The sequence below is a fragment of the Camarhynchus parvulus genome, chromosome 14, assembly GCF_901933205.1.
Source record: "Camarhynchus parvulus chromosome 14, STF_HiC, whole genome shotgun sequence".
Taxonomy (NCBI): domain Eukaryota; kingdom Metazoa; phylum Chordata; class Aves; order Passeriformes; family Thraupidae; genus Camarhynchus; species Camarhynchus parvulus.
This window is the reverse complement of record NC_044584.1, coordinates 2,438,212-2,448,221: the sequence shown is the minus strand read 5'-3', so window position 1 is coordinate 2,448,221 and position 10,010 is coordinate 2,438,212. Positions and strand designations below refer to the sequence as shown.

The 10,010-nt window shown below is 60.3% G+C and overlaps 1 protein-coding gene across 8 annotated transcripts in view; it reads right to left on the bottom strand.

The window, feature by feature from the left end:
- Nucleotides 1–3,018: 3,018 nt before the first annotated feature.
- Nucleotides 3,019–10,010, bottom strand: part of CAPN15 (calpain 15) — a 56,070-nt gene continuing 49,078 nt past the window's right edge. For 7 of the 8 annotated variants that reach the window (XM_030958375.1, XM_030958374.1, XM_030958373.1 and 4 more), the window contains 8 exons: nt 8,514–8,737; nt 7,492–7,617; nt 6,740–6,892; nt 6,415–6,576; nt 5,549–5,775; nt 5,218–5,378; nt 4,775–4,953; nt 3,019–4,500 (listed from right to left, as the gene is read on the bottom strand). In XM_030958375.1, coding sequence (XP_030814235.1) covers nt 4,323–4,500; nt 4,775–4,953; nt 5,218–5,378; nt 5,549–5,775; nt 6,415–6,576; nt 6,740–6,892; nt 7,492–7,617; nt 8,514–8,737 — 1,410 coding nt within the window. In that variant the 3' untranslated portion in view covers nt 3,019–4,322. Of the gene's footprint in view, nt 4,501–4,767; nt 4,954–5,217; nt 5,379–5,548; nt 5,776–6,414; nt 6,577–6,739; nt 6,893–7,491; nt 7,618–8,513; nt 8,738–10,010 lie in introns of all 8 variants that reach the window. The other variant, XM_030958372.1, reaches the window with a different exon arrangement.

Below are 10,010 nucleotides of genomic sequence, written 5' to 3'. Positions count from 1 at the left end.
TGGCCCGGGGCAGCGGCCGCAGCCGCTCACCACAGCCCGGTGCTGCGGCCGGCAGCATCCCGAGCCCGGGCCGGTGCTGGGTACAGGGCACTCATGGGCACCCCCGGGAAGGTGATGGAGGTGGGCGACAGCGCCCTTGCGATACTCACGCTGGCACCGGCGCTGCAGCTCTGCCCCCCTCAACCCAGCGCTGGTGCTGCTCTTTTTTAAGCTTCCCTCTGTCTCCAGGAGGAGATTTGTGGCGTAAAATGCACAATATGTTCTATCTGCCCTGTGGGAGCCATAAAATATTCACCAGCAGCTCCCATTATAGTCAGAGTGAATCACAGAGAGCGCTGGAGCCCTCGCTCCCTGACGTGCCCCCTCCCGAGCAGCGCCGGACGGGGCTGGAGCCCGGCGGCCCCACAGCGAGGAGCCGGTCCCGGCTCTGCCTCGGGGATGTTCCCCGGGCTCAGCAGGTCCAGGGGTGGTGACCGCGCTGATGAGACAGCAATTATGAGACAGCCTTGGAGAATCCCAGATTGGTTTGGCATGAAAGGGACCTTAAAGCCCATCCCGTTCCACCCCTGCCATGGCAGGGACACCTCCCACTGTCCCAGGCTGCTCCAAGCCCTGTCCAGCCTGGCTTTGGGCACTGCCAGGGATGCAGGGGCAGCCACAGCTGCTCTGGGCACCCTGTGCCAGGGCCTGCCCACCCTTCACCTTCATCACCTTCACACGAGCATCCTCGTGTGTGCCCAGGGAGGAGCGGCACCAGGGCTGTGGGTGGAGGGGACCCGTGGGATGGCAGCTGCAGTGGGGTGGGCTCTCACATGGCCCCAGCCCTGCCCTGCTCACGCTGTCCCACCAGATGAGCGGGTGCCGGGACACCCCTGGGGTGCCTTGTGCTGCCATTTTTGCAGCCACAGCCCCTTGGGTGAGGAGCCACAGCCGTGCCAGGGCAGAGGGACAGCCCTGCCTGCTCCCTGCCTCAGCTGGCACACCTGTGCCTCTGCTCTTCACACGGCTTGGTACCACAGCACTCCACCTCCCCTCCACAGTGTCCTGCTGTCCATCCTTCTCTTCCATCCGTCCTTCCCTTGACCTGCTGCTCCCTCTGCCCATCCCCATCTCCCCCTTCACACCTCAGGCTCAAGACTGACAGAGCCAAGGGATGACAAATTTCCTGATGAAGCAACACCCTCCTCCAGAGCTGATGTGTCAAACACAATTTTATCCTTTGCCACACAATTATTTATAATTATAAAGCAGTTAGTGCTGCCTCAGCCCTTGGGAATCGGGCACAATTAGGGTTTGATTTCTCCTCCAGCCCTTCCATGGCTACACCTCAGTTCCCAGTCCGGTCTGTGATGTTGGGGATGTTCTGGGGGCTCCCAAAGTGTCCAGACAGAATCTCTGCCCTCACTGCCACACACGTGCCTTCTCCTGGGAGATGGTGTCCCCTCCACCCCCAGCCCACCCGGGTGTCCCCGGCTGCACCGGGCACTGCCGTGCCACCCTCCTGCCGCGGCCGGGTTTGCTCCCAGGGCATCACCGGGACGTGGAGCCGCGGCCGTGGGAAGGCAGGACACGATCACCCACCTGCGCTGGTCACCACGACAAGAGCCACCACCAGGTCACGCGCTGAGATGTCCCGGCGTGTCCTTGGCGCTGAGCAGCACCGAGCGGGGCGGGGGACCCGCGGTGGCCCCGGAGCCCCCCGGGATCGCCAGGAGGCGGCAGCGAGGGGCGGCACGGCCGCGAGGCCTCAACCCGGCTCCTCTCCCTGAACAGACTGAGGGAGAGGAGGGAGCGTGGCAGTGCCCTCCCCGCCAAAATTAACTCTCCATCTGTTTCTCCCTGGCTGAGGCTGATGGCTTGTGACAGGGCCTCCTGAATGCAAAGATGTTTCGCCCGGAAAAATCTATTACAAGTTGCTGTAAGAAAGAGCGGAATCCTCTCCTTCTGTCTCTCCCTACTGGTCTCAGGGTGCCCACCCCGGGCGAGAGCGGGCTGGCAGCCGGGGCCGCCTCCGCTCAGCCGGAACGTTCTCCCCGCGCCAGGCGGCCCCGCCGCCGGACACGGGCACGGCCGGAGCAGGAGCAGGGGCGCTGCCCTGCGAGCTGCGAGGAGCGAGCAGCTCCGGCATCCCCAGCCCGGGCACGGTGCCGGGCATGCAGCGGGCACGGCCACGGCGCCGCCCGGCACGGAACGGGTGGGGAAACTGAGGCACGAGCGGGAGAGCATGCAGGCGGATGGTGGGTGCCCTCTCCCGGCCGCGGCACAGCCCTGCTCGGCCCTGCGAGAGAACGCCGCTCATTTTATGGGAATTTCTGGATTTTGCTTTTGTTTTGCTTTATTTCCGCCCCTCTCTGTGCTCCCACACCCCCAAGTGCAGGAAAACTTCCAATTCCTCTTTTATTGGTGCTCAACTCTCCCTCCAGCACCGACTGTCACTGCTCCACGGAAATGCCTTAAGACCCATTGCTTTGACCCCCAAACCAGCCCACTCATCCCTTTTGTCTCTTCCACAGGAAAACCAAACAGCTTCAGTAAAAAACAAAACTTTATTTGGTCCATTAGAACCTGAGTTTGAAAACCACCCATGGATAATTCATATCATACAGGGATTACTGATCTGATTTACAATTGATAAAATATCCTATGATTTTGAAGAGCTGGACAGTATTTACAGGGTTAAAAATATTCACAGCTCAGAAAGACAGAGAGAGGAAGAAAAAAAGTGAAGGACAAATCATCCCAAGGAGGAAAGAGCTGGGAAGAGAGAAAACAGATCAACAAACAGAAATACAGACAGAGCTTGGCTCAGCAGCCCCAGCTGGGGGGGCTGGAGGGTGCCAGGGCAGCCCACCCCCCCTGCCACCCCAATCCCCGAGGGACACAGAGGGGCACACCCTGCACCCCCTGCCCAGTCCAGCTGCTGGTGCAGGGTTTGGGGTGCAGGATTTGGGGTGCAGGATCCCCAGCACGGCCCCTGCCAAAACAGGGCCCAGCATTGCCCATCAGCCCCCCTCAGCTGTAAGTCCACACAGCTCAGGAAGGAGACAGTACACAGGGGAACCCCCAACACACACACACACACACACACACACACACACACACACACACACACACACACACACGTCAAGTCAGACAAGTCAGAGAGCCACAAAGCCCTGAAAACGTGGGGTGCAGCTCCCCCAGGATCAGCCCCCACCTTGGAGCACCCACAGGGCCAGCAGCACCCCGAGGTGCAGCCTCTGCCTTGTGCTCACTGCCTCCCACAGCACTCGGGCTCTGGAGGAGGGGGCTCTCTGCTTCCCCCCCAAAGCCAGCCCCTCCCCGGCACACGGACTCGGGGTAACTCCAGGGAGCTGCTCCCTGGCCCCGGGTCGGTACCGGCTGCCCAGCCTCCCTCCATGGGGCACGGGGGGGACCCAGGGGGCAGCGCCAGGGGCTGAGCCCAGCTCGGGCCATGGCTTCTCTCCAGGCATTGCTCCCACGGCCGCCTTTGCATAGTAACACTTGTGTGACAGGGAGAGGGGCCCCGGGCCACAGCCCCTGCCTGCAGCACCCCAGGGCCCTGCTCCCCACCCGGAGCCAAGCAGGAGGTGGTGAAACCTCTGAGTTTCACCCCAATTACAGCACAATCCCCTCAGCAGCAGCTTTCTGCAACAACCCTGTGCCCTCTCCCCACCAGCCCCAGCACCCAGGATGGGTGGGGGGTCCCTGGCATGGGTGGCACCATGGCAGCGTGACCCTGGCACCCCCCAGCCCAGCTTCAGCACCACACTGGTCCCGGCAGCAGACAAAGGGGGCAACAAGACAGAGGGAAGGGCCCAGGGACAGACGGAGGGTCACACAGACGGACAGACATCAGAGGTATATTCTTCTTTGTGCAGCGCCAGTGCCCTGGTGCCACGGGAAGGGGCAGAGTCCTGAGCGTGGTGCCTGGGAAGGGTCTTGACAGCAACCTCCAGCCCCTCCCTGTCCCACAGTCCCCGGGGCAGGCAGAGGGCACCGGGCCCAGCGCAGGAACGGGGCAGGTGGGATCCTGAGATGGCCCCGTGCCCCCAGCTGCTCCTCGTAAAGTGCCTGGGGGTGGCGGTGCCAGGGCGGCGGTGCCAGGGCGGTGGGCAGGGCAGGTGCTGGCCCTGAGAGCTCGCCCCGGCCCCGCGGCGTGGGGCAAAGCGCTGGGGGTGCCACTCCAGCTCTGCCCCACAGCGCTGGGGATGCCACTCCAGCTCTGCCCCACAGCTCAGCGCTGGTGGCTCGGGGGGCACCCCGGGCAGAGGCTCGGTGACAGGAACGGGGCAGCAGGGCAGGGAGGGGGAGGCTCTTCGTCATAGGGGCCGGGGGCCGTGCAGCCCAGCGACCTCGGGCGTGAGCAGCGGGTTGTGGGTGCCCTTCGTCAGCATCCAGTCATTGAGGAAGGCCTGGGTGGCTTTGCGGTGTGCCAGGCGGTGCGTGATGGAGAAACCGGCGTTACCCTCCAGCTGGGACAGGATCACCAACACCTGCCTGTGGAGAGAGCCACGGGCTTAGGGCAGCAGCCTCCAGCCCTGCAATCCCACCTCTGTCCCAGCAATCCCACCTCTTTCCTGGCAATCCCACCTATCCCACCTCTGTCCCAGCAATCCCACCTCTTTCCTGGCAATCCCACCCTGTCCTGACAATCTCACCTCTGTCCTGGCAATTCCATCCTGTCCATGCCTCCTGCCAGCCCCAGCTCTTTCTCCCAACCTCCTGGCAGCCCCATGGCAGCCCCCATGACCCACCCCTGCCTACCCCAGACCTGTGCAGGGGGGGGACGCTGTCCTGTGTCTTGAGGCTGCCGCGCGTGGACACCACGTTGAAGCTGTCGGTGCAGTCGCACTGCACGTGCAGGTAGGACTTGGGGTGTCGGTTCTCCACCACCACGATGAGCCCCGCCCAGCCGTGGGTCAGGTAGTAGCAGGTCATCCCCTCACGGCCCTGGGGCAGACAGCAGGCAAGGGGATGAAGCCTCTGGGCACCCCCATCCCCAAATCAGAACTCCTGCACTGGCATCCTCTACTCTAGCCAAGGGCAGCCCATCTGCTGGGGTGCCCCATGCTGCCCCAGGGAGCAAAGGGGAGGGGGCATCCAGGGGTAGCAGCCAGAGCTGGCACAGCTCTGCCCAACCCCTGCCTGAGGACCCCACAGGTCCAGGCTCCCTCTGGCAGCATCACTCCCCTCCCCACTGCAGCCCCCACCCACCTCGTGGCGCTCGCCCTTGTTCTCGGTCAGCAGGATGATGGCATCTGCCAGCGTGGTGGGCTGTGCGTCCACCTGCTCCACCATCACCAGGCGGGAGCTGTAGATAGCCAGGATGTAGCTGGAATAATCAGTGGCTGGTCGGCTGCTGGTGGGACTGGAAGCTGCGGAGACACCCAGAGGAACAGGGATCAGGGAACTGTCACCAAGCCCACAGTCCCCAGGAGCATGGTGCAATGTGCAACAGGCAACCTCCACCCTCAAGAAGGTCTCCATGAGGAGGACTGAGGGCTTTGGCACCTCTCCCTCCCCCAGGGCCCCTCCATGCCCTCACCCTGGGCAGCAGGGCCGGCCAGGGCAGCGCTCCAGTGGTTGAAGGCACAGCACACGACGGCGTACTCGCCCGGCTCCAGCATCACGTCGCAGTTGACGAACTTCTTGACGGCTCGTTTGCTGTGGGCCATCAGCCGGCCCAGGCTCAGCTTGTTCCCACTGGTGAAGGTGGCCCGGAAAACCATGATGCACAAGTCCAGCAAGTGGCTGTCCACCGTGTCTGACCTCCTGTGCCAGGAAGGAAGGGTCACACGTCACCCAGGACACAGGCAGCTGTTCCAGGGAACAGCTATCCCACTGCCACAAATATCCAGCCCCAGGAACCAGCCCTGCATTCAGGAGTTGGGTTCCAGCTAAACATGAGCAGTTCCCAAGATCTGGAGAGATGGTGATGGGGGCCCATCCCTGAGCTCTGTGACCCCGAGAGATGCCAATGTGTTTGGATTTCTTCTGGGCCCATAGAACCACAGTACTGTGGAATCATTAATGTTAGTAAAGCCTCTAAGATCATCAAGACCATTAACCAACCATTAACCCAGCACTGCCAAGACCACCACTAACCCACGTCCCCAAGTGCGACATCCGAAAGATTTTTAAATCCTTGCAGGGATGGGGACTCCATCACTGCCCTGGGCAGCTATGCCAGGGACTGACCATCCTTTCAGTGAAGAAATTTCCCCCAATATCCAACCTAAACCTCCCCTGGTGCAACTTGAGGCCGTTTCCCCTTGTCCTGTCTGAAAGCAGAGCCTGACCCCCACGTGGCTGCACCCTCCTGTTAGGGAGTTGTGCAGAGCCACAGGGTCCCTCCTGAGCCTCCTTTTCTCCAAGCTGAGCCCCCCAGTTTCACTGCCCTGCCCAGCTCACCTGCTGCCCTCCTGGAAGAGGGCAAACTCCAGAGCTGCGCGCTCCAACACTGTCAGCGATGTCACCGTCACCGGCCCGTTGGCCTTGTTGGGGAACATGCCCTGCACACGCACCTCGTGCCAGTCCGAATGGAGCTTGCAGATATCCACAGAGTCAAAATACCTGTGGGGAAGCCAGGCTCAGTCCTGATGGGGCACACTGCACGCAGCAGGACACCCACATTCCCTAGGGATGACCAGTCCCACCTGCCCCATCATGACCCCATGTGCCGTTTCCATCCCTGCCCCATTCCCCGCCCCACAGCTCTGCTCTGGCCGTGCCATACTTGATGAAGTCGCTGTACTCCATCCAGAAGACACCCTCACTGCTGCCATGGGGCATCAGGTCGTGGCGCAGGGGGAGCGGCCAGTGCGGCCACTCGTCCGACCAGCTGCCGTTCCAGGAGAAGCGGCCCCAGGGGTTCCGGAGGCGCAGCAACCTGGGAAGGGGAAAAGTGTCAGAGACCCAGGAGGGAGGGGAGACCCAGCCTGCCCCCCACAAAGGACACCCTGTGACTCCTGCCTTCTCACAGCATCCCAGAACTAATGTGTCACCCACATCGTGGCCCCCTGTCCTGCAGCTCTGTTCCTGCTGCTGCTCCCTCTGCCCCTCCCTGCCCAAAGGGGCTCAGCAGGGCAGAGGCTGCTGAGAGTGACATGGCTGAAAATACAGCTTCCTATAGCAGCCCAGCTGTCAGGGTGGCACCCATTTCCATCCCCCCTCCATTCAAAGATGAGCAATATGCTCTGAGCATCTCACTGAAGTGAGAGCTCAACTCAGTCCTCTGTGTCTTGTGAGACCAGGTCAAACATTCCAGCCCTGGACATGGAACCAGCACCAGGCAAGGACAGCTCATACGATAACAGCATTTATGTGACACCCTAGGATGGTGTCATCCTTGCTGGCCATGAGGATGGGATACCAAAGAGTCCCCAGGGTCCTGTTCACCATGCCCTCCGTTATCCATCCCCAGGTTTTCTACTGGGTCTGCAGGCAGGAGCAGCTGCAGAGGCATGGCAGGCTCCAGGCCGAGCTCACCTGAAGCCCTGGACGTCCCGCACGTCCAGGATGGAATAGGCGTGCCGGGGCCGGAGCCCCATGCTCTCGTAGGCCACATCATCCACCTTCATGTTGCCCCCGCCGCAGGACGCGCCCATGAGGAACCTGCACGGGGACACCAAACCCTCGGGGTCCTGCCAGGCCTGGCCTGGGGGAACCTCATCCCTGCCACTCAAGGCATGGGACAGCTTCCTCCCAGGAGGCTCCTGGATGCTCCCACTCTGCAACAACACTGCTGGGATCAACAACACTCCCCAGGCAGTGCCCAGCCCTGCTGGCCAGAGCTCCCTCCCCTTGCCCAAGTGCACGCTGAGCCCAGGCTCCAAGGAGAGCTGCTTTGCACTGGGGAGCTTTACCCCAAACCTCCCATGATTTCTACCCGGCCCCAGGGTCCTGCTCACTTCTGCTGGCTGGCAGAAAGCCATGGAGAAAAGCAGGTAGTCCATCAGCTGGACAAGCTGGCAGGAGTGAGGACACTATTTGGGGCAGGAGGTCTGCAGCAGTCACGTTTAGGGGGACACCATGTGATGGGAGCTACCCATCCATGTGGCCCCATACCCCAGCCTCCAGCCAACCCAGCTGCCCTCCTGCCCAAGTGATGAGCAGGAGGTCTCTGCTTTGGCTGTGCCCCCTCTAGAGCAGTGCTAGCCAGGTGTCATTAGCAAAGATGTCACATATGGGTGGGAGACATGGGCAGGGTCAAGCATTCACAAAACAGAAAAGCTCAAAGCAAAGCAAGTGGGCTCAGTGCCACTTCCTAACTCCTGCAAGACAGCAGTGACGTGCAGTGGAAATTCACCAGGCTCTTAATTTCATATGAGAATCACAGGAGAAATAATTTCTTAGAACTTGGAGTGGGAGCTCCACCCATGCTCCAGATGAGTGGCACAGGTCGTGGACTCCACCCCAGCTAATGCAGTGATCCCTCTCCTGAGCCCCTAAGGACAAGAATGTTCCCCCTCACCCCCCTCTGCAGCATCCCTGCTCCTCCCTTGTCTTACCCAGCCTCCTTAGAGCTGAGCATCTTGGCCCAGATGAGGTCGGTGTCGATGGGCTCCTCGCGGGGGTTGGTGGAGCTGACCTGCAGCATGAGGCTCTCGCAGGGCGCCCCGGTGAGCGTGGCCAGCCCCTCGATGGCGCGCCCGGCCTGCAGCGCGAAGTACGAACCGTGCAGCTTGGCCAGCGCCTTCTCAATGAGGGCCACCCACAGCTGCTTCCTCTGGGCCTGCAGAGACAGGGAGGGACACTCAGCCCCTGGGCAGGGGGTGGGACAGCCCCTCCCAGCCATCCCGAGCAGCCATCCTGGCTGGAGAGGCAGCAGCACAAGGCCATGCCAGGAGCTGGTCCCCTTGGCCACGGGTGACCCGTGCGCTCTTTGCTCAGTGTTTTCTTTGCAGAGTTCAATTCCCCTTGGGAAGAAGTCCTGGAATGAACACCCAAGAGGCCTGGGTGCTGACAGAGCTGCGCCCTGGGGTGCCCAGCAATCAGGCTGGCAGGGTGGGTGCCCACCCTGAGCCCCTTCTGTCCACTTCAACCTGAACTTAGAACCATTTAATATTGGAAGAGCACACCAAGGCTCCCAGAGCTCAAGGAGCATTTGAACAACACTCTCAGGCACAAGGTGGGATTGTTGGGGTGTGTGTAGGGCCAGGAATTGGACTGATGATCCTTGTGGGTCCCTTCCCACTCAGGACATTTAGGATTCTGTGATGTGGAGCACATCTGGAACAGCTGCCTTTAACTCACACACCTCTGCAAACCCAAACCAACACCCCTTCGGCAGAGGAGGTTCCCCAGAGCACACCCACCCAATTGATTGGATTCCACCCAGGCAACACAGACACTGCTTCAAGGACAAGCTCCAAAAGCACGGACTGGCAAAGTCCCCTACTCCAGCACAGGGAGTAACTACAAGGCCTAATTACAAGATGTCAGTTTTTTCCCAGCAAATGGGGTTTGGTATCCGGTGCTTGGAGAGCAGCAGGGAAAATCACTGGTACATTGTGCCTGTGTGACTCACAGGTGGCAGCCAAGAGCTGGCAGAGGAAAGGAGGGCAGTGAAGATTTCTTTCTGATGGATAAAGAGAGCTTAAAAGTGCTTTTTGCTGGTTTTTGGGTCCCTCACTCAACAAAATCCATGTTGTTTATTTCTGCCTGAACCACAGCCAGGGAGCTCAGATAAGAGCCTGATTTTCTTTTATTTTTAAAACTCTGATTTTCCTTTTATATCCCCCACATCCAGCTCCCACAGCTGAACACTCAGCAGAAAAATCTCATCACGATTCAGATGCTCCTGGAAACAGAGGCAAGGCAAGTCCAGCCCATGTGAAAACCTCCAATCTTAAAAAAGCTCCAAAAGCAGACTTGAAATTCATGAAAGATGGGAGGAAAAGGTAAAAAACAAGACAGGTAAGTCTTATGCTGAAATAAAGAAATGCATCTGTATCCTCTGTCTACTGAGAGGCAGAATGTAGACACAAACTCCTTCTTCTTCCCTT